The following is a 24432-nucleotide window of genomic DNA, read 5'->3' as shown; positions in this document are numbered from 1 at the left end:
AAAGTTACCATTCAGAGTTCTTCCCCAAGATGAGCAGAACCAATAGACACTATATAATGCAATGCATGCATCATTTTTACAGAACACAGAACCTGGGCTATCTTGGCACATAATTTTCAAACACTGAAAGAAGGAATGCGCCCAGAGAATTGCTTCCTACACATTTACGTGAAAGCTGGTGTGCATGTGTGTGCGCGCGCACACACACATGCATGTGCGCGCGCACACACACATGCATGTGCGCGCATGCACACACATGCATGTGCGCGCACACATTCGGGGCTAAATACCTGTCTAAATAAAGAATATGGAGACAAAACTGAATTGTTGCAAGTTTGAAAAGACTCAAATGTCTTTCTTTCTTTCTTTCTTTCTTTATTTATTTATTTGATTTTTACCCCGTCCCTCTAGACAATGTCTACTCGGGGCGGCTATTATTAACTGTTGCTGGGGGAATCCTGTTTATCAGGGCATAATTAGAAGCTGTTAGTCAAGTTTTACATTGAGTGATAAGCACTTCTGTTTGCAAATGAAGGCACTGTTTACCACCTAATGACCAATCACAGAACATGCAAGGAAAAGGTGAACAAAGCCCACAGTAGAACATCTGGAAGACTATTAGCACTTTAGGGAGTTCTGTTTCTAAAAGTGCACATGACCATCTCATAACCCTTGTGCTTCCGGGACTATTAGCAATATTGATGGAAGTTAGTGAACCAAGGATCAAAAGAAAAGTGCTATCTGCTAGAAAGCAGCAGCTCGTAGATGCTGAAAGGCTTTTTGCTTTCACCTTCCAAGACACTTCCAATCTCACCCCCAGCCAAATGACCTGAAACTCACTTTCTCAATGGAAACAGATGGAAGGGAGTGGAGCCGGGGGGGGGAGGGGGACTGGGCTAAACGTAAGCTTTCGATTAGGCATCCTTCAATCTGGAGACTATGGTAACGTGCTCTGCATGGAGGGCTTGGAACAGCATCTAGTGTGGCTGAGAAAGCCAATTTGAGAGTGACACTCCCTTCCACACTGAAGACAAATACAATCTGTCCCCTGTCCAGCTCCCTGGTTTTGCTGCTTTAGTGACTTCCTCTTTGCCTCGGCCTGCTGGGCAAGGGTCGCTTCAAATTGGGAGAGCCCGCGATGCAGTGCCTGCCTCCAGGCTGAACGCTCAGATGTCAGGGTTTCCCATCTGTTGAGGTCTATTCCTAAGGCCTTCAGATCTCGCTTGCAGACGTCCTTGTATCGCAGCTGTGGTCTCCCTCTGGGGCGATTTCCCTGCACTAATTCTCCATACAGGAGATCTTTTGGAATCCGACCGTCAGCCATTCTCACGACATGCCCAAGCCAGCGAAGATGTCGCAGTTTCAGTAATGTAATGCTAAAAATTTCAGCTCTTTCTAGGACTACTCTATTTGGAACTTTGTCCTGCCAGGTGATACCAAAAAATGCATAGGAGACAACACATATGGCACATGTTCAGCTTCCTCTCCTGCCATGCACAAAGGGTCCTGGACTCACTGCAATACAGGAGTGTGCTCAGGACACAGGCTCTATAGACGTGGATCTTGGTATATGCCACCAGCTTCTTATTAAGCCATACTCTCTTTGTGAGTCTAGACATAAAACATAAGCTATAAGAACAACATTTAAAACAATAGCTGAAAACAGCTCTGAGTTCTTTCAAGTGCTACCCAGTTTAGGAACTCTCTCTCTCTCTCTCTCTCTCTCTCTCTCTCTCTCTCTCTCTCTCTCTCTGTGGGGGGGGGGGGCTTGCTCTGGAATGACACAAAATGAAAAGAACAGAGGGCCCTGCATACAAAGGCCAACATCTGAAGCAAAAATTTGAACTTTGCAAAAGGGGATTTTTAATTTTCTTTTCTCCTCTGAAGGACAGCTGACCATGTCAAGCCACAAACTGCTACTGGAAAATCCCCTTGAATCAGAAAAATATTTTTCCTTTGGCCTCAGTGGGTGTCAGTAGGAACTGCTTTTGCTTTTAAAGAAGTCCAAACGGACCTCAGATTTCTCTAAACCCTGGGATTTGAACGCACACAGCCCTACAGCTCTGCACATTTACCCCTTTATGTAACCAAGTGAACACCTGAGTACTATATAGCCTTATATGTCACCTGACAGAATCTATGTGGCTCAGCCTAGGTTCTTAAAAGGGGTAGAATAATGTGAAAAAAGTACATCATATTACCAAAAGAGAGAGAGGTGCCAATTTTTATAGAGCAGCTGCTTTGCTCCAAAATGATCGGTAATTCTACATTCACAGTTGTCAAGATTTTTGCTAAAAACCCTTGCTTTGCATCAACTACTATAGGGAAGGACCATATATTCAAAAGGAATGAGGCTGACTAAATACAGCAAGGTAAAGTTTGTTTCCTAACACAGAAGGCACATTGTGGCAAAATAAGACCTTCTCTAACATGAAAAATATCTGCAATTCTCCTAACTCTGTACTGGCTATAATATTTTGGAAACACTGGTGAAAGAATATATAAGCAGAGAAATGTTTTAATAATGTCACTTTGCCAAACTGCTAATTATTTGCTGTGGGGGAAGAAGGTCATTGCTCATGTAAGGTTCTTAGTTTTATCAGCAAACATTGATATAACACATCTCAAGACTATTTTCTCATGTGTATTTGTAACGGACAGAAACGAATCCATGAGGAGAAGGCTCCAGAAATGTCACATCAATAAGCTTTAAAAACATGAGCAGAGAAACTCATCAGAAGCATCAAATACATATGTTAATTGTATTATTTTGCCTGATATACTGTTTCAATAAACATAACAAGGAATCTTGTAACCTTCTTAACGACTGAACATTTCCTGCTTCCACAAATTAGTCTTTCTCATTAGATCTAAGAACTGCTGTCTTCAATTCAGTTGAGAAAAACAGACATAAGGAGTGATATGTAAGATTATGAACAGTGGAGTCAAATAATGAAGAAATGCAGATGATATGGTCTAGGAAAAGATAGGAACACTGCCCACACTTGAAACAGCAGTCCTTGGTGAGAACATGACAATTCTAGCATTGATATATTCATTAACATCTGCAGCAGGAAAGGAAGCTGACTGCATTTCTTGCTAAGTTCTAGTTCTGCTATCTGGTGCTGGAGGTGTCCATTAAAAACATACAGCAGGTAACTTCACACATGAAAATGGCACACCCTAAACTTGGCCATGCTGAACTTACATATAAACTATGTGCATATATACCCTACATAAGAATCAAAGGATCCCAGGGCATAATACACATGGGTGTGGGGTTTTTTTTAACTGTATCCTCAAAGCAATCATAGAATCATAGATTCATCGTAGGGTTGGAAGGGACCTTGGAGGTTTTCTAGTCTAACCCCCTGCCCAAGGCAGGAGAACTCATACCATCCCGGACAGATGGCTGTCCAATCTTTTCTTGAAAACCTTCAGCGATGATGGGGCACTACCCACAACATCAGGAGGCAAGCTGTTCCACTTCTTGATGGTTCTCGCCATCAGGAAATTCCTGCTTATTTCCAGGTTGGATCTCCCTCTAACGGGTTTTCACCCATTAGTTCTTGTCCTACCCTCAGGCGCAATGGAGAATAAATCAATGCCCTCTTCCCTGTGGCAACCCTTCAGATATTGGAAGACTGCTATCTTGTCTCTCCTCAGTCTTCTCTTTGTTAAGCCTTAGGAGGTAAGGTTAGTGTCAGGGTAGTTTTGATTTAACACATTCACACTAACCAAGGTGGATAAAAATCAATGATGCTTTAAAAAATCAAATCGATTTAAATCACAGTTTAAACAAAAACAGATTATTTTTTGATTATTTACCTTTTAAAATTGATTTTTTAAAATGTACACCATGATTTCTTTAAATGAATTAAAAAAATTTTAAAAAAATAAATCATTGATTTTCATCCACCTTGGTTAGTGTGAATTTGTCCCAATATCACATAGTGAAGTCTGGAATTTGAACTAAAGACTCTCTGACCCGATTCTAAAGTTTGAGCAACTGCACAACCCTTGCACTGAGTAAAACCGTTGAATGGCATGAATACAGTAGTCCGCTGCTCTTATGGTCTCATATGCTTTGAAAAATGCTCAGAAACTTTTCTTGAGGTGCGTAGATTCACTGCGGTAAAACCGGAGCAGGGTTTCTGTTGAAACAACTGGCCACTGCAGAACAGCACAGGATGTGGTCTGCTCTTTCTTCAAGAATAAATAATCTCGCCTTTGCTTCAGATTTGTTCAATTGTCACAGGGTAGCAAAGCAAAGCTTTTTGAGCTGTGGTCTCCAGTTTCCATTCAGGGGGCTCCCAGAAAAATTTCAGGGCAGCTGAAAATATTCTAGTTCAAAATATGCACAGTACTGGCCCCTGCAGATATGTTTTCTTTTCTTGTTTAAAACTAAAGAAAATCTACATATACACATACTGTTCCCTCCCTCACCATGACCAATGGAGATAAACTATTCCTTCCTTTTATAGATCTCCATTCCCCTTCCAAAAATACATTGCCTCTTGCAAAAGTACACACACACAAAACGCTTCCGCTGGTAACTACAAAGGCAATAAATTCTCCTCTGCATATATGTTTTCTAACAATGGGCAGGACAATCCTGGCCATTATGGCCTGAAGCTGGGCTATTTGGCAGACCTTAGCCTGCAATCATGTGATTTTTCACAGTACATAGGTGGTGCCGTTTTCTGTTTCCTCTCTAAAAATGCATTACAGTACTTTAAAAGGGACGCTTCCAAGCCACCTGCCTTACAACCTATGTACGGTGCTGGTTTTCGCAATGATACTGGTACCGAAGCAAAGAACGGCAACGGAAGCTACACACTACAGAGCAAAAATGTTTAGTTGCTCATCTGCCAGGAGTCCCAGCATGAGATACACAGGAAAACGAAGATGTCTGAGACCCATTGCAGTAGGGCTAGGAATAATGCATGATTGTTAATGTTCCATGCTTACCATAAAGCAAGAGAGTGCTGGGAATTTGCAAGGCAGCAATATCCCAACTTTGAGCCAGTAAGAGAAAGACCATTGTGATATGAAATAGAAAATACTTAAAATGGGTTCTTGACCCCACGCACTTCCTCTGAAACACAGATAAAGGAGGCCTCTTGCAGCTTCTCTGAATGAACTGCTGCTCTCGTCTTGCTTTCTTCCAATATTGTCTAATAGCAGAGAGGGCAGATTTTCCTTGTCTTCTCAATTGTTTCCAAGGCAGAGAGATGCATGAGAATTATTAGCGCTCAAAGGCATACATAGAACTCTGGCTTGCAAAGAAACAAAATAGGCTAGGCTTTTGTGACAAGTAGTTCTTCGTCTCATATGCACTAAATACAAGACTTTTCCAGTTTTGGTTGGTGGGAAATGTATCATAAGGGAGGGAAGGTGGTGGACAACAGGTATTACTGAGGATCTATATTTTCACCATCAGATAATATTTTGATTGGAATACCAAAGCATCTCTCTCTCTCTCTCTCTCTCTCTCTCTCTCTCTCTCTCTCTCTCTCTCTCTCTCACACACACACACACACACACACACACACACACACACACACACACACACACACACACACACACACACAAGGAGATTACAACTTCACCAGGAACAGCAAAACATGTGCTGTTGCATCTAAATGCTTAAAAACTGTGAGGTATCTTAGGCAAGGTTTTTCCCCAGGATCAGCATTAACAAAAGTTCTTGTCAGCAAGCCACCTTATTCCTATTGTTCTTAACAGTAATTATTTAGCTCTCGAGAAAACAGTTTTGACCTCCTCCAAGATTGTATTTGATTTATTCCACACACATGGTTTTTCCTGACATATTATTAATCATACCTAATTTTGTGCTGTCAAATCAATTCCAACGTAGCAATTCCCAGGATTTTCTAGGTATAAGACTGTGCAGCTTGCCCAAGGTTGCAAAGGGGACACAGCATATAAACCCATCCTGTTCCAAATTATCTTGGCTGGAACCTCTCTAAGGAGCCACAATGTGTATTGAAACACAGCTGGTGCTCCAACCCACTGTGCTGGCATGCCACTACCTGAAACCAACATTAAATATATCTTGAAAAACTAAAAAGATCCAAAAGAAAAACACATGTGTGTCAGAAAAAGGATCCTCTTGGATAACTTTCAGTTTGGGAATCCCTTTGAGACGTTGTTTTTTTCACTCCGACCTTTTCTATTTCACCTCGGATAAACAAAGCATGCTATCTGGGAGCCACAGTTTAAGACTGTGCAGGAAATAAGGTCATTAACACTACTGTACAGACCTACTTCCATTAAATCATGCAGCAAAATGTGCACAGGAGGATGTGCCTTCCCCGGCCGCAAAAACAACAAGAAAATGTATTCTAATACATTTGCAAAAGCAAAAGAATTGGCATTTGGGACTCTCAGATATGGCAGTGCCCCGGGAGGATACACCATGGCAATAGTCAGCTCTGAATTAGCTCCCAGAATCTGATGCGTTACTTTTCTTTAAACAAAGACATTTCATCCATAGCTATACTAACAGCTACTGACAGAATTCTCCTTTGAATATTTCCTAATTTATTCTGTGCTGCTAACCATAATAAATTTCTGTGATGAATAATTCCCACAATTTAATTGCTGACTAAATCTAAATAGGTTTACTTGCTCTGCACTGGCCCCAGGACATGGGGAGTTTACAACACAGAAATCAGGCAGCCAGTTGACAGCAGTCGCCTGCTGAATGAATCTCACTGCTTCCTCCTCCTAATATTGCACGGATGGTACTGGCTAGGAAAATGGATGGAACTTATCATCAGTGCATGTGATATTATGTAAGGCTGTCTCTCTATTCAGCAACGTAATCTAGAAAGCGCCACCAAGGGTATTATGAAGAGTGATTGGTGGGGGTGAAGAATGTCTGGTTGGAGGCTGTGTATTTGCAGATGAGTGGAGAATAGTTCAGCTGCATAATGAAAATGGGGAAATGTTGCTTGCAATGGTGTGACTGGAATTAACTTGAGAGACTCAGATACGGACCTGAATCTGTGAAGACTGGAAGGAATCAGGGAGAAAAGAGAAACTGTGCCTGTATGCAAAGAAAGAGGGCTGTTTATGTCTTTTAAAATCATCCTCCAATATTGCCAATGGACTGTCACAATAGTGAAATGTTAACAGGTAAAGGAATTTAATATAACATATACAGCCTATATATATGTTAACATAACATATACAACATTTTACATTTGCAGTTAATGAGAAAAACAACTTGGTCTGATCATCCGTCCCTGTCAACAGAAATACTGTTTATTTATTATTTATTTAAAATACAGTATGTTTACCCCATTGTTCTCCTTAAAAAGGGCCCAAGGTGGCTCACATCATTAAAAAGACTATATTTAAAAGCTAAAATAAGTATGTCTAAAAATATTTTTAAAAAGAATCAAACAAGTATCCTATTACAGTGGGGTGCAGGGAAATCGCCCCAGAGGGAGACTACAGCTGCGATACAAGGACATCAGCAAGCGGGATCTGAAGGCCTTAGGAATGGACCTCAACAGTTGGGAAACCTTGACATCTGAGCGTTCAGCCTGGAGGCAGGCGGTGCATCACGGCCTCTCCCAATTTGAAGAGACCCTTGTCCAGCAGGCCAGGGCAAAGAGGCAGTCCCGAAAGCAGCCAAATCAGGGAGCTGGACAGGGGACAGATTGTATTTTGGTTGCATTTTCAGCGTGGAAGGGACAGTCACTCTCGAATTGGCCTTCTCAGCCACACTGGACACTGTTCAGAGTCCTCCATACAGAGCACGTTACCATAGTCTCTCAAGACTGAAGGATGCCTAATCAAATTTAAAAGCAATGGAGCACAATACTGTAATCTGTTTTTTTTTTAAACCCTCTCAGGCAGCCAGTCATGATGGCAAAGATTTCCTGAAGAGAAAAATATTTGTCTGCTTGTGGAAGGACAGCAAAGATGGGGCCAGCCTGGTTTCCAGTGGGAGGGAGTTCCGGAGTTTCTGGGAGCAGTGACAAAGAGGGCTCTCTCCCAGTTAAGTAACAGGGTTGCCATATCTTCAGGGTGCCAGAGTAAGTCTCAGAAAACTGCCATGCAACTTCAGATCTCCAGGTGGTGAGGCAAATTTCAGGGTGAGCAATACTGGAGGAAGAGAGATTCTGGGTTGTTTGCCACATGGGTTTCAAATCTGAGCATCCATCTCTATCCATTCCCAGTTGGTATCAAGGTTCGCTGGCTTAGCATTAAAATGTTTGTTGCTCTGAACCAGTAGTTCTCAACCTTGGGTCCCTAGACATTCTTGGACTACAACTCCCAGGAACCCTGGTGAGCACAGCTAGTAGTGAAGACTTCCAGGAGCGTTAGTCCAAGTCTGTCTGGGGATCCAAGACTGGGGAACCATCACTCTAAATGATCATGTGGCCTCAGGTCCAAGCAGCATCAGGATTCTCCCCAGCCCATTCCCCTCATTTTAGGCTTTTGGTTGCATCAAAATTGGGCCTTCTGGGTCTACTCTACACAAGTAGAGCATCCGTTTCATAATTCATGAGCCTTTTGATGCCATAGTCAGTCCTGTATCTTTTAGGAAAAATTCTTTGTTCCTAGACCTTGCCGGCCATATCTCTGTGGACATCCAAGTCTTCTACACTGTGATCCTGAAATGTGAAGCAATAGACTTTGGGGCTATACATTACAAAGTATAGCCCTAAAGTCTGAAAGTTACAGTCCCTACAGAATGGTAAAAGCAAGAGATGGATTTAATAGAAATCCTGGTGTGTGTTGGGGTAGGGAGGCATGCCTGCTGGTCCCTGAATGGGGCAAGGGGATGTGTCACATGTAGATTCAAGAGGTGATGACCCAGGGGAACTATACATTTCAAAACCTACCCAATATTTTTGTTTGTTTGTTTTAAAAAAAGGGCAAATTCGTCAAGAGCAACAAAACGCAGGAGCAACCAACCTAATTTGAACTGAAAGATGTTAGCAAATTAGTCTACAAGTTGAAAGGTCATTCATTTGGAATTCTTCCCAATTAAGCTTGCTGGCACATTTTGCTTCTCACCAGTTCTAGCAGAAATGTGTAAAGCTCAAGTGGCAGGCAACAAATATGTGTAGAGAAAGCAGCTGCCAACTAGAAGAGGGAACACAGTTGTGGTTCACTCATATGAGCAGTTGTAGTGGGTGATCCTGGCATCATCAAGTATTGTAACAGTGAACTCATCCTCCCATTGGGGGTCCTTAAGTACTTAAGAACAGCGCTATCTATTTTTTAAAAAGGACAAGTATCAATAGGCTTGGGACAACCCCAAGATTTACAGAAAGACTAACACCTACAGCAACAACAATAAGGTGTTGGGCCATGTCTCAATCACACGCCTGGCTACATGCCCAACAGAGCAAGCAGCACCTTCTCAATTAGACACAATTAGCTCCAGCAAATTACACAAAATTTAGGTAAACACCAGCACCAACAAGATCCTGGCCATTGAGTTTTCACATTTGTGAAAACAGTTTTTGCTCAAATAATGCAAAATGGTGATAGCTGCTATTCTGTTTCATGGAAACAAATTTAATAATCAGTTGTCTCGGACAGCTTGTTTCATGGTTTTGAAATTACCAGCCAAGTTCCTCTATGCTTTCTGTATGTACATGCTTTGCTTTTCAAATGCAAAGGTTTTATACAAAGGCTTTTTGTGCACACACCAGAAACCCTGTCTCCTTCAACAAAAAGGAGCCCCTGTCTCACTCTTACGCTGGGGACAATCACACAGAGCTTGAAAACCTCTTGTCACTGTGTCTGGCCCTGCTGCAACAAGCCTAATTCATCAAGAACGAAGACTTAAGTGAATATTCTTCACATCTCATGAATTAATTTCTGCTTTGCATCCCAGGAATGTGTTGCATTTGAGCTTACTTCTGAGCAGACATGCTTAGAAATGAACGTCACATGCAAGTAGGAAAATGCCTAAATGGGGAAGATTTGCATAACCCTCCACCAACTCTGCTTTGGTCTCATCCATGCATCCACAAGTGGAATGTGGCTTCCACAAGATCCTTCCCAGATTCCAGTTGGGTCAATGGAAGTTCCTAACTTTTGTTCCAAATCTTTCTTTTGTCTGTGAATTTCACAGTGGTGAATTTCACAAACTAATTATGTGCTATGTTTCTTTGATCCAATCCAGTGGTTCTCAACCCTAGGTAACCTAGGTGTTCTTTGATTACAGTTCCCAGAAACCCTGGCCAGCACAGCTGGTGGTGAAGGCTTCTGAGAATTGCAGTCCACCTGGGTTACTCAATGTTGGGAACCACTGATTCCACCTGATTCTACTGTCAGCCAATTCCCCTAACTTCAAATTCTAGTATTATTGAGCAATTCTTTCTATCTTCCAGGCACGCTGGACAGAATGAAACTTTTCACCCTCTCCCATTATACGATCATCATCATCATAGAACTTCAGAGCTGGAAGGGACCCTATGGATCATCAAGTCCAGCCCCTGACAAAGAGGCACAGTGGAGGAATCAAACTCCCAACTTCTGGTTCCGTAGTCAGTGACCTAAACCACTGAGCCATCCATCAGCTAATGGATAACATAAAGTGAATTTTCTCCTATCTGGTATCCTTCAGATGTGCTAGACTGTACCTCTCACCGTTCCCATCTGCATTCTTTTGTTTGACTGTTGTTGCTGTCATTGTATGTATGTATGTATGTATGTATGTATGTATGTATGTATGTATGTATGTATGTATGTATGTATGTATGTATGTACGTATGTATGTATGTATGTATGTACGTACGTACGTACGTACAGTGGTGCCTCGCTTAACGAGTGCACTGTATAGCGATGTTTCTGTATAGCGATCCCTTTTTCGGGATCGCTATACGGAAACATACCCGATCTTCGCAATGGGGAAAACCCGCATTGCGAAGATTGGGTATTGCGGCGGCCATTTTGGAGCCGCCGAACAGCTGGCCGCCGGAAGCCCGGAAATGGCTGCCGGCAGCCGTTTTCACGCCGTGCCCTCGCTTAGCGAGGGCGCGAAAATGGCTGCCGGCAATTGGAATCCTCGCTGAACGGGTAAGTAAGCAAGGTATTGGACGTTTTCCCTACCCGTTTAGCGACGATTCCGCATGGCGAGGGTTAATCCGGAACGGATTAACCTCGCTATGCGGGGCACCACTGTCTGTCTGTCTGTCTGTCTGTCTGTCTGTCTGTCTGTCTGTCTGTCTGTGTGTGTGTGTGTGTGTGTATGTGTGTCTGTGTGTATGTATTTACTTATTTATTCCATTTATACCCCACCTATCTCGTCACTACGACCACTCTAGGCAGCTTGCAAGACAAAATATAAAACAGATATATTGCATGTTGTCAAGCTGGAGCAACTTACAGCAACCCTAAAAGGGCTTTCAATGTGAGATATTTAAAGAGTAGCTTTACCAGTTCCAAACGCCCTGTGATTTTCCATGGCTGAACAGGGGATTCAAACCCAAGACTCCTAAGACCTAGTCCATCACTTTTATCTATGACATCAAGCTTGGTATCTGCACCTCATTGGATTTGTTTGACTAGGTGGCTGAGCACAAGCAAGGAGCCAAATATCCTAGGGGCAAGACCCTGAGCATCTATGGTGAGATGCCTCACTTTCAATGCTCTACACAAAAATGCTTTTTCTAACTTCTCATTCATAGAAAGGCAAAGCTGAAGGTGACAAGAAAAAAAGAGCACTGATTCTCTCCTCCAGATTTGATGCTCACACAGAAAATTTGAGGGAGTTAAATAGTAACTTATTCCATTTCCTACTTGTTTTGTTTGTCCAGTTTTTTGCAAGAGATTAAAGCAAAGTCTGCCGTTGCAACCACTTAAGGAGTTATCTTGTAAAGGGCAGAATTTTTCTTCTTCCAAGGTGTCTACACTTGCCCGGGACGCAGAGTAGGGTGAAGTATGAGTGATAATCACACCTAGTGACCGCTGGTATGGCCCTCCCATTTCATTCATTTCCTCTGTTAAAACAAAGTCCTGTTGCTCCTCAGCTCAGAACCATGTTAAGATATAAAATCCAGTGCCAACCTTCTCCAGTTCAGAATCCTAGAAACACAAAGTATGCAGCTCATGTACTTCTTGGACAGAGAATAATACCAACAGCAAATACATGGGGAGTTCTCTTTTTTTTTTCCTGCCCTTTCACAGAACTTCTACAATACAACTGGTGCCTTGTTTTGGAGATGTTTACAAAAGTCTAAACAAGGCCAAATTATCTACAGATTCACAAGAGAAGGTGTGGGCTTCCATGTTCCCAGCAACCCCGTACATGCTATGTGATTTCTGGCCCTTTCAGAAAAGGATCCTTTGTAGCCATCCTGAATTTGCAGAGAGAAGAAGGAACAAATTCCAATGAAAAAGACTGAAACACACACGAAACACACAACGTCAGATTCCTCGTCAGATTCCTCCACGTATAGGCAGTGAGCCAGGGGGCTTTGCTGTTAAGAGAACTCTCTGTTAGGAAAGGGGTAAGTGTGAGTGAGTGAGTGAGTGAGTGAGTGAGTGAGTGAGTGAGTGAGTGAGTGAGTGAGTGAGTGAGTGAATGAGTGAGTGAGTGAGTGAGTGAGTGAGTGTGTGTGTGTGTGTGTGTGTGTGTGTGTGTGTGTGTGTGTGAGAGAGAGAGAGAGAGAGAGAGAGAGAGAGAGAGAGAATTCTTATTAAAATAAAAATGTGTTTGTTCACAAAGAGAAATGCTGCTGAGTAACTGTCAGCATTTAAAGGGTCTAATTCAAGCTCTGGATTTAGCATCTCCCCCAGCTTATGCTAAGGAAGATGCTCAGAAAACTTCCCACGCTCCTTGACACTCACATAGTTTCTCTGGCTTTAACAACTGAAAGAACTCTGCAAAATCCCAGCGTTGCTGGAAACCAGATACATGGGTCTTTTTTATAGAGTAGTTAACTATATGTTATTAAATGCCAACTGCATAGTCACAAAGGCTGCTAGCAACAACAACACATATAACACTGCCAAGCCATGCTTCAATAGTTTCTATCTACCCAAACAGAGGTGGCTTGACAACAACCCCCACCAATGTATTGAAGACTCCATACAGTACATAAAACTCAGGCTGTAATGCTTCGTCCATTTACCAGTTCATCTATTAATTAATCAGTTCAACTAATCAATTAAAGCAACAACTTTTTATTAAGATGTCTGTTGCCTGGCTAACCATCTTCTCTTTTTTTAAAATAAAGCTGAAAACGAATTAGTCGTCCCAGTTGGTGCAGACCCATTTAACTTGGAAGAACTTACTTAGTTATTGGTTTACAAAGTTTCAACTAATTCATTGTATCTACTCCCGTTTGGTCTAACAGTTTTATTTAGGCAAAAGACCGTATTATCTCTCAACTTCGTTTTCACCAATGTGCAAATACAAAAACAAAACACAATTCACAAAAACATATATAACTCACCTCTTAAAATTATGTATCCGAACAGCTATTTATAATGCATTTAACCAACTTGCAACCCTACTTAAAAAGCTGTCATGAAGATACAATAAAGAAAACAAAAGGATGAAAATTAAAAATTAGACATTTATTCTACAATGGAATGGACATGACAATCTCATAAAAAAGAGCAACAGCCTTCCAACGGTCTCAATTATTTCTTATGGTAAATCCACTGGTTTGGAGATGAGCAGAAAACAGTTGATGACACAGCGGGCATCCTATTCAAGCAGGGCTTTTTTTGGGGGGGAGCAAGGATTTTAAAACTTGGAAAAGAATTATTTTAAGGAGGAACAATTAAGAGCCATAGCTTCACTTTTGGAGTAGCTACTTGACAGTACTGTACTCTGTTTCTGCCTCTCAAACACTGAACTCAAGAACGTTGGAAGTTTGCTCTCTCGATGCAACTTTAGGTCTGAGGTTCACACAATCCAGTTCTTCCAGTAACAATCAGTATGTGAAGATGATCCACAGAAGACTGAGCTTTCAAGGCACTTCAACTATAAAGTATTATAGTAATATATTCAGCTACCGGCTATGAAGTATGAGGTGATCCCATACCTACATAAGCCAGACCTCAGAATCATAAGGAAAAATTAAAATGAAGACACCGCTAAGATGACCACAGGTGTGAAATTAATACAATCATCACTGCTAGACTGCTATACTTAAGACTTACACTTCTTCTTCTGTGCTCTTAACAAAAAACTATGGGTGGTGTTAATGGAAGATATACCCCCAGACAAACATAAAAATTGTGTGTTGCCAAATTCCAATTTATGGCAATCCTTACCAGGGTTTTCTTGGTATAAAGTACTCAGAAGGGATTCACTCTTCCCTTCTTCTGGGCCTGTGCAGATTGCCCAAGGCCACCCAGGCTGGCTCCACTCAGGAGGCACAGTGGGAAACCAAACTTTAAAGCCAGATACCCAACTTACTGAGCTATCTAGACAGCTTGATAAACCCAGATTCAAAGCCACACTTCCAGGATCATCTCTGTCAGCCTGAAGATTTAATGAGGTGAGGGAAGATTCTTGGAATTTTTTTTAAAAAAAATAAAATATTAATGCAGAAATGGAATAAGTGACATTCTTACTGAATTTATTTCCATCATCATCATCATCATCTCCTCCACCAAAGTATTCCAGGCACAGAAATCGACAGCAGAGCTACCAATTGATTTGGCATCCTTCCGTCTCGAGAGGTAACGTGCTCTGTATGGAGGCACGAGCAGAGCTACCAGAAGCTCTCTAAATTGAGTAAATGGCAACCAGACCATCAAATTCAGTGCAAGCAAGGGAAAAGTGATGCACGCTTCATCCAGCTCCCTCATGTCACTAAGGTACAAGCACAAACACACACACACACACACACACACAGAGAGAGAGAGAGAAAAATGAACCTGAATTTGCTAATTATCAGAAAACAGATCTTCCAGTCACTACGAGTGATAGCTCAATGAGGAAGGTCACAAGTTGTTGTACATGAAAAAAAAGCCAAACCAAGATCTGTTTTGGGTTTTATCATGAAATAGATTGAAATATAATTCCTATCATCATAGTGTGTTTATAAAAACATATATTATAAAAATCTCATGTGAAGTATGGGAAGTATTTCCATCACTTACACCACGTAACGCTGACAATATACTCAGCAGCATCCACTTTTTTTAAAAAAAATCCAATTTCCCTATGAAGCTCCCAGCCATGGGGGGGGCTTTCAATGAGGAAAGGGGAGTCTTTAATTTATCAAAATCACCTCTGCCAATATTATTTTTTTTACCAGTGGCAGCAAATTTTAGAAATTAAAGGACTCCTCCACCCCTCATCCTGTAAACCCTGATGTCTTCCACATGACTAAAGGAAACTTACATGAGCCTCAGGACCTTTGTGGGGCGGGGGTGGGTGGATTTAAAATCAGTCATTTTTTTAGCCTTATCCACTGTAAGTACAGAACAGGATTTCACTCTCTACGTCGTCTTAAAGCAAAACAAAACAGCCTAGCACTGGAAAAAAAAGTTTCAAAAACAACAGTCCTAAGTCTGCCCTGGAAAAATATGCAAAACCTTCACTACATTTATGAGAACACAGGCAGAGACAAGGAGAGCCACCACGATGTAGCAGCCTAAGTACCAAAGTTGACAAAACTTGACAAAATTATAAGAGGATGCTCAAGAATGAGGATTTTCTCTCTCATCTTATAATACTGGGCCTCAGAGTCATCTAATGAGAACTGACTGGTCATATGCAAATCTTAAGTCTATGAAATTCACTGCTGCAGGAAACAGCGTCAGCCTCCAGACTAAATGCTTTTTTTTTTTTTTTTAAAGTCATCTTAGAGAAGTTCATGAAGAGTAGATGGAGAGAGGAAGCTAGCCATGATATAATCGCTCAATGGGATGTGTAACTCTGACTGGCAGGTGCTGGAGAAAATGAGGGGCTATTACTTTCACATCCTGTTTGTGGGCTGTTGGCAGAACCATACAGGACCCAGGAACTACCAATGGACCTTCAGTCTCATGCAAAGGAGCTCTTTTTATGTTTTTTTGGGTGCTAACAATTGGTGCACACTCAAGTAGCTGATTTGCATAGCCTATTTTTACACGATTAGTGTTTGCATAGAACACAAGCACTTTTAAACAAGGAAACAGGGAACCATCGCAGCAGACGAAATCAACAGTTTAGATTCAGTCCTCCTGACAAGCATAAGTGAGCAAGTATCATATGATTTTTTTTAAAAGTTTATCAAAAGTTCCTTTAAAATTATTTTTAAATGCACATCTTTCATTGTGAAATACAACGAACGCAGTGAACGCCTTACTTTCCTTCTGCCCTGTAAGTCCTCCAGATCTACTGCACTTATTTCTGAAGATCATTAATAGAATCACAAGATCTATAAACTCATTTGTAACATTATAGAAATCACAAGCTCTCAAAAGAAAAAACACAACATTACATCTCAAAAGACTAACCCTCAGATTATGGGAGAATAAACCACATGACATGCTGGTACCTATTTATATTCCAGTTAGGAACAGGACAGAGAGAACTCTGAAATTTAATAATTATCTCATCACTTTGCATTCATAGCAGGAAAATAAAAAAAAAACTTTACTAATTTTTAACATTATCCAGTTACAATGTTCATAATTTTTCAAAGTAGCAGTTGTGTCATTCTGTTTTAGCAAAGGAAAATAAACCGGAACACCAATTCCACTTGTGTGCAGCCAAATTTTTAGTTATAGCCAGATCAGCTAAGAACCACATGCCAGAGACACGAAACTCATGGAGTTAGAGCAAGCATTTTTTAAAATGTAAAATATTTACCCAACATGGTGAAAAAGTAAATTGAGAGCCATATTGGTGCCTAGGAATAATCAGCTACAACAGTGGTTCTTAACCTTTGTTACTCTGATGCTTTTGAACTGCAACTCCCAGAAACCCCAGTCAGGACAGCTGGTGGTGAAGGCTTCTGGGAGTTGCAGTCCAAAACTCCTGAGTAACCCAAGGTTAAGAACCAGTGAGCTACAAGACAGACCCAACGGATGGAATTGTGTAACTCCATTAGTAATCACCTACAATTGTCAATTCAGACCACCGGAGACCAGGCCATCATCATCCTTTCCTAAGCTTTGGAGAGCCATGCCTACAAACAGCTCCCTCCAACCTTAAATAACTACAGATGTACCAAAGGCAGCACTTTATGGAGAAGGAGATAGGAAGAAATCCTTCTACCAAACCTAGATGAGAGCTGTGTCCGAAACCTATCCCATACCTACCATCAACAGTCCCAACAATGTCAGCCACAACATTGTATGTCAATTTACTTGTTCTTTGATGTGATTTATGTCATCTTCTACCAGCAATGCCCCTCTGCTTTCTACAAAGGTTAAAAGACACAGGAATAACAACTCGAAGGAACCAGTTTCAGAACACTTCACCCTCCCAGGACATTCTATTATTGATCTTGAAGCAGCTATTGCAGGAACAAGGAATTTCCAAGGAAAACTCTTTATAGGAGGCTGCAGTGGCTACTTAACCTCTACTGCATCTCTTATGGCCTCAAAAGAGATCAAGCCTTCTTAGCGTACTACATATATTAATAACCCAACTTTTTGTAATATATTGTGGGTATAAAACAATTATCTCCCTTGATAAGACTTTGACCTAGAAGCATCTCTTAGAACTTCTTTGACAGGCAAGTCCACATGGCCTGCAGCTACCCAAGATCACCTAACTGAAATAATTAACGCTCCTGTGTTAATGGACCACTGTCTCTTTGCTATTCTCTGTGTCTTGATGTGCTCTTGCAGATATGTCTGAGGAAGTATTTAAATCCACAAAAGCTCACACTGAAATTAAAAAGTGCAACAATATTCTACTCTCCCCCTTTTCTTTTTATCAAAATGTTTCAAAATGTGGGCCTTCAACTGGTGGTGTATAAATCCCAATTAGACTGTCTTAAGGCCAATATATTTCCTCAACTGAGATGTCACCACGACCACTTTAACTTTGTTGCTTGTCTAAAAAGGGAGGAGGGGAGGGTGAGAAAAATTAGGAGAATGGAAAGAACGGGAATATGTGGATCCTCTTGTCCTATGTTCTGGTTGCCCCCCAGGACCAACATATTAGCTGCGTCTTCCACAGAACGCTGAGTCTGAAATGCATTTTTGGTTTTTAGTTTGAGAAGACTGAGGACCAAAGCTTAAAATAAAAATAAATGAAGTCTGAGACTGATAGAATACTTCTTGCAGCTGGCAACAACAGTAACTGTTCTGGTTACAAGTGAGGAGAATGTTATATTTGAGATAATGTTACTTGTACAAGTAACTGGAACAAATGTTATTATCCAGAAAATGGATGACTTGGCTTAATAACATTTATTCCACTTATTTTATATGCATGCTTTTTAATCATCATCCTGTCATCTTACCAGACCATGGCAGCTTGCAGATGTGATGACTCAAGAATGTTATCGTAGTTCAGTTAACCAAGCTGAACTAATTGTTGTTTGAATCCTCATGCATTCGGTTCATACTCTTTCTTTACAACCCGTAATAAAGCCCAAATCAAAGCAAACAGAAAAAGTAATCTGCCCAATTGACTAGTACCTTATTAACTATTAACCTCATTAACCTGTTCGTCAGAGCAGCAGCACAATAGCCTGGTTCCAGTAAAGATATTGCAAGAAAGAATCAGATAAGAGGAGCCGATGCATATACAGTCAACAAGGCCACTGGACAACCATCATCATACCAAAATGGAAAGAGGTAGGATAATTAGTTGGTGAACTCCATATATGGCTGTTCCAAAGACCTAATTTCCAAGGATTACTTTCTGATTAGCATGTTAAGAGACACAACTCCAACTCTCGTTCATACAGTCCAGCATGACGCCAAACAACAGTTGGCAAAAAAAAAAAAAAAAATTCTAGTGTTGTCCTTAACAAACCATGTTTGTTCATAAGCTCATGAAATGACACACCTGAGCTTCCTTAAACAAGGCTTGACACAATATCGGAACCGCATGTTTAAGAAACCCTCCTTGTCAAAGTTCATCAGATTCCCCAAAAAAGTTTTCAGGTATTATTAGTCTCTCTTTTTTTTTTTGCCCACAAATGAATACAAACAATTTGCCACTGGCACAAGGGAGAGAAAAAACCAAAACGTACTTTTCTAAGTCATAACAACTTCTCAGACTGATTGCCTTAAGGCTTATGTCAATGTCCAAAAGGAGAATAGATTATTACAGATATTCTCTCAGTTGTGGGTTTTCTACAACTTCAGATTGATCTGTGAATCTATAGGGCTCAAGGGTGGCTGGTGGTTCCTTCCACTGGATCCTTTCCCTGTTCAGTTTCAGAAAGCAACAGGGTCTAAATCCTAGGTCTCACAGTCACACTGGGTAACAGCCAAGAGTTTTGCTTTTGCGCATTTAAAGTGATAAATGCAACTTTCCTCTATTTCATCAACATAACTTGGGGGTGACGTGGGGGGCTTCCACTGCAAAAGACAACAATACAACGCATTAGCCCATTAGAATTAGAAACCAGTTAAGAGAAACCAGACCAAGAAGCCAAGTCACATCTTGAGCACAGACACATTCTGAAAGTAACCACATATAAGTCATTTTCTCATGTGCAACATCTGTTTACTGGCATGCAGTTTAAAAAAAAACTGAACAGGAAAAGTCAATCAAGCCCCATTCTTCCTTCCTTCCCTCCCCTCCAACCTTCCACCTCGCGATGATGTATAAGAGTGCCTTCATACGGTCAGCATTTACTTTCAGCGACATCTCTGTTACAGGCATAAAAATAATCACTATCTCTCTCTTTCCAAAATCATCCAAAACTGCTCAGCAAGTCTGCAGAATCAATGCTAGGCTTTCATGAAAGTTACTGATTTATTCAAAGGTTTCAAAAGACTACAAGCGGGGGTGGGGAAGCCCTCCTTCAAAGATCCAATTTCATTTCAGTGTTTCTCCAGGACAATTCTCTCCCCTATCTGGGCTGCCTACAATCCTCCATATCTATACCTTGGATCCATAGGCCCTTTTATCCTCAAACTGCGCTATCGCTTTCTCACCCAAAACTAGCTCACATTGGTAGCGTCCACCTTTTTTTGTCTACTCCGTGCATCAGTTGAAACAGGCTTTAAGCCATAATAGTTTCTTCACAGTACTGCAAGACTTTTTTCCCCCCATAGTTTTGCTGTAGCAACCTCCTGTGGCCATGTATCTTGGAATTCTCAACTTCTCTTGCTTCCTAATCTTAAGCAAACCTGAAGTGTGCCATGGAAGTACAGCAGCTGGATTTCTGAGTGTGGGAAAATGTTCCTGAGAAGCCATTAAGAATCAGACAAATGAACTGCGTCACCAGTAGTGTTGTCTTTATTCTCTAGCACCAAGAAAGAGAGGGAGGAAGGGAAGGAGGGAGAGCAAAGATTCCCAAGGAGTTCTGGTTTCTCTTCCTCAAACCTTCCCCCATCCATAGACTTTCTCTCAAATGGCTCTCTCTACTGCTTTTCCACACGGTTTTGACTGTGATCTCCTGGTGGAGTACAATAACTATTTGCCCGGATGGACGGTTGCATGAATGAGATAAGGGGCTCTAGGTTAAGGCGTCTCCATCTGGTACTCAGTTACCATCACTGCTGCTTGAACAGAGGATGTTTGAAAAACCTCTCAAGAATGCAGTCCTGAAAAACAGACTTCCTACTATACATACCAGTTTGCTCCTGTTTGAAATATGGCAGGAGGCCCCCAGGATACATCCAATACACTACACTTAAAGACACTTTTTTCCCCTCCCAAAGTTCCTGGAGAATGTTAGTTAAAAGGTAATTTCTTTGTAAAGTGAAATCCTGGAAACCACATACATACACATAGCCTCTCTCTCCCTGGTCTGTTTTCAGCATCCGTTTTTGTCCTTCCATTTCTAATGCATGAAGTCCCAAGTTACCGTATTTTTTACTCCATAAGACGCACCTTTCCATAAGACGCACCAATTTTTTAGGAGAAGAAACCTAAATAAAATCTGTTTTCTTTGCTCCATAAGACGCACAGACTTTCCACCCCCCCTGTTTTGTGGGGAAAAAGTGTGTCTTATGGTGCGAAAAATACGGTAATTTTTACTTCCTTTTATAAATACCAAGGAGGGGAAAAAACCAGTCCACCAGTATATAGCTAGAGGCGAGATTCTTATTATTATTCCCATACAGGGGTCAGAAACTGCAAGAAGGAGCCACACCCACTCACACCTCTTCCCCCCCCCCCCATGATCATTTATGCTGCATCATTTGAACGTCCAAAATGTAGCTCACCTAAAACAAGGCCATATCATAAATGAGTATTGTTCTACCAAGGGAGCCTGGATCCTGAGGCTCAGAAAGGGTTGCTTCTCTGAACACCATAAAGGGATGGAGGTAAGAGGAGCCTGGAATCGTGGACAGAAAGACGGACTAGGATTCAGGAGAACTGGTTCAAACTCCGGTTCAGGCAGGGAAACTCATTTGGGGAGGGGGGTGATGGCAATGATCAAACTGGCATTCCTTAAATATCTCTCATACCTTAGAAACCCTATTAGGGTCACTTCAGTTTGAATGCGACCTGACACGAGGTAGCAAGAGTCAAACTTTCTGTTTTGAAGCTCTGGTGGCTTCTGTCCCTCTTGCAAAAAAAGAAGGGGAGGAAACAAGACCTGATAGGGAAAGGCAGGAAGAAAACCAGGGCTCCTCCTTCCAGCCCCAGTTTTGCAAAATGGGCCTCTGGTAGCAGAGGGTTTGAGTGGACTGTCCCACATGGTCCATCCTGCACCCCATCACACCCACCCAAGAGCCTGGGGCCATCTTCTACACCAGCTGATTCATTACTGTATTACAGCATCATCTGTCCTAGGCTAGAATCCACTTCCATTTGCCCTAGAGAAGACACCCTGGAAAAGCCCCTGATGTTGGGAAAGTGTGAAGGCAAGAGGAGAAGGGGATGACAGAGGATGAGATGGACGGACAGGGTCATCGAAGCGACCAACATGAATTTGACCCAACTCCGGGAGGCAGTGGAAGATAGGAGGGCCTGGTGTGCTCTGGTCCATGGGGTCACGAAGAGTCGGACACGACTAAACAACAAAAAACAGCAAGAATCCACTTCTTCAGAAGCATGTGGTGTTAATCCCAACGGGCAGGGACGTGCACACGTGTAGGGAGCGGGGTTGGGGAGGAGCTGTACCGTGTCGATTAACGGACCCACCAAAGCAGGATGGGGGACTTTCTCTCCGGCAACGCGGATGCTGATGATGCTGATCCACATTTTCCCCACCGCACGAGCATGTGCCCCAAAAACCCCAAAGGAAAAGTTTTCGGCCTTCCGAAGACACCTCCCTCCTCGCTCTCCCGACGCGCGCCCGCCTTTTTCTTTCTTTCTTTCTTTCTTTCTTTCTTTCTTTCTTTCTTTCTTTCTTTCTTTCTTTCTTTCTTTCTTTCTTTCTTTCTTTCTTTCTTTCTTTCTTTCTTTCACCAGAAAAGAGGAGCTGGAGGGTAGTCCCTATTTTCAAACCCCTGGCCGTTTGGGGGCTCGGCTGTTGTGCTCGCCGCAAAGGCGGGAAGGAAGGTGCGGACGGGGCCCGGCGTAACGTGTGAACGGGAGGCTTTTCGGCGGGAGCTCCAACCCCGGCCTCTCCGCTCCGCCCGCGCCCGCTTCAGGGGCGGCCGCTTTGCCGACGAACGGAGGATGATGGGGAGCGCCAGAGAAACGCCTCGGCTTCGCGCGCCTAGGCGAGCGGGAGGGCCGGGAGGGCAACGCGGCTGGCCGGCCGGCCGGGCCCGACCTACCCCGGAGGGGCGCCCCAAGCTGAGGCGGCTTCCCTCCTCCTCCTCCTCCCACCCCCTCGAACGCCTCGGCTTCCCCCGCACCGTTATCCCGAGCCAGGCACTCCGCCGCCAGCGAGACCCGGGAGCCGGGAAGGCTCCCAAGCAAACCACGCAACCCCTTTCCCTCCAAGCGCGGGGCGGCGCAGCCCGTTCCGACGACGGCCGTGCTCTCCCTCCCTCCCTCCCTCTCTCTCTCTGCAGCGCGGGAAGCCCCCTGAGAGAGACTCACCGAGGGTCTCCCCACCGCCACGGCCATGCTCCTCTGCTGAGGCGGGCTGCGAGGGCCGAGGGGCTCCGGCGTCTCGCCGCGCGCGGGCTCGCCGTCCCCTTCCGTCTTTCCCCTCCGGTCGTCGGACGCGCCTGGCCGGCTGGGCTGGGGCTGAGGCTGGGCTGGGGCTGAGCCGCTCGCGACTGCTGTGGCTGCTGCCGCTGCTGCTGCTTCTCCCGCCGCCGCCGCCGCCGCCGTCCCCTCCTCGCCTGGGTGTCGCCACCCCTTCTGGCCGTCCTCCCCCCCCCCTCACAGGGCCGAGCAGCCTCTGGTTTCGCCCGCGCTCGCGCTCATCAGCGGCAACATGGCCACCCGGCTGGAAGCGACCATTCACGGGCGGGGGGGGGAGGAGGAAAGAGAGAGAAGGGGGTGGGGGGGAGAGGAGCTGGCAGCAGCTGCAGAAAAGGCTGTGAGGCGGATTTGGGGAGAGGGGTCTCTCGCGGGGCCGGGGGAGAGGTCCCCGCGGTAGCGCGCCCTTCGGGGTGGGGTGGGGGTTGCCGGCCCAGCTGTTCGGGGGGGGCAAAGCCCAGGCGAGCCCGCGTCCCTGCTTACGCCCCCGGGGCCGTGCGGAGCGAGCGGAGGGCCCTCGTAACCGGAGCGCCTTGGAGAGCCACGCGGCCCTTGCGCGTCCGCTCAGGGTTGGCGAGGCGGCGTTGGGGGGGGGGCGAGCGGGTTGGGTTTGCCTGCTTTGGGTGTGTGTGTGTGCGTTAGCGCCTGCTTGCGGGAGGCTGGCGGGGAGGGCACCGCAGGGACCTCCCGGATCGGCGCGGGAAAGACGGTCCTTTTCTCGGGATGGGGGCAAAACGCTTCTCCCCCCCCCCTCCACGCTCCCCCTTTTCCATGCAAACAGATCCCTTCCCGGATCAACCCCCGAAGCCTGCGGAGGACCTCAGGAAGCCCCTAAGCATGCAAGGCTCATAAAAGCCCTGGAGCCCCCGAATCCTCCAGTATTCAAAGCTATACTGCTACGGAACAAGGAGGCTCCGCTGCCACCAGTTTTGGATTGGCCAGTCCGCCAGAAAATTGTTATGTTCCCAACAATCGTACCAGGTGGAGTCCTAATTCGGTTAGCCTTAAGGCGTTTGGACATGCAGTCAAGAGTGGTGTTTAGGCAGAGTGAGGGCTATTACAGTGAACGGCTGAGAAGACAGAGCCCCCCCCCCAATTTATCCTTCACCCATGAACCCCCCCCCCCCGCCTTCATTTGTGCTGGAGGTTGTCATCCCCTCCTTTGTTGAGTGGTTTCTTGGCCTTTGCTTCAGGCAGCAGAATCTCGGGTCAGCCCTGCTTGCAGGGGAGACACAACA

The 24432-nt window shown here is 43.8% G+C and overlaps 1 protein-coding gene across 5 annotated transcripts in view; it reads right to left on the bottom strand.

Moving 5' to 3' along the window:
- The window catches only part of SEPTIN11 (septin 11), a 112780-nt gene extending 89528 nt beyond the window's left edge, over positions 1-23252 (bottom strand). For 2 of the 5 annotated variants that reach the window (XM_078394483.1, XM_073002057.2), the window contains exon 1: positions 22238-22423. In XM_078394483.1, the coding sequence (XP_078250609.1) occupies positions 22238-22297 (60 nt within the window). In that variant the 5' untranslated portion in view covers positions 22298-22423. Of the gene's footprint in view, positions 1-22237; positions 22514-23086 lie in introns of those variants that run through there. The other 3 variants (XM_073002060.2, XM_078394484.1, XM_073002055.2) reach the window with 3 other exon arrangements.
- Between the last annotated feature and the right edge of the window lie 1180 nt (positions 23253-24432).

Source organism: Pogona vitticeps, chromosome 5, assembly GCF_051106095.1.
Source record: "Pogona vitticeps strain Pit_001003342236 chromosome 5, PviZW2.1, whole genome shotgun sequence".
Classification (NCBI taxonomy): Eukaryota; Metazoa; Chordata; class Lepidosauria; order Squamata; family Agamidae; genus Pogona; species Pogona vitticeps.
Note: the sequence above shows the minus strand (reverse complement) of the source record. Positions and strands in the feature narration are given on the sequence as shown.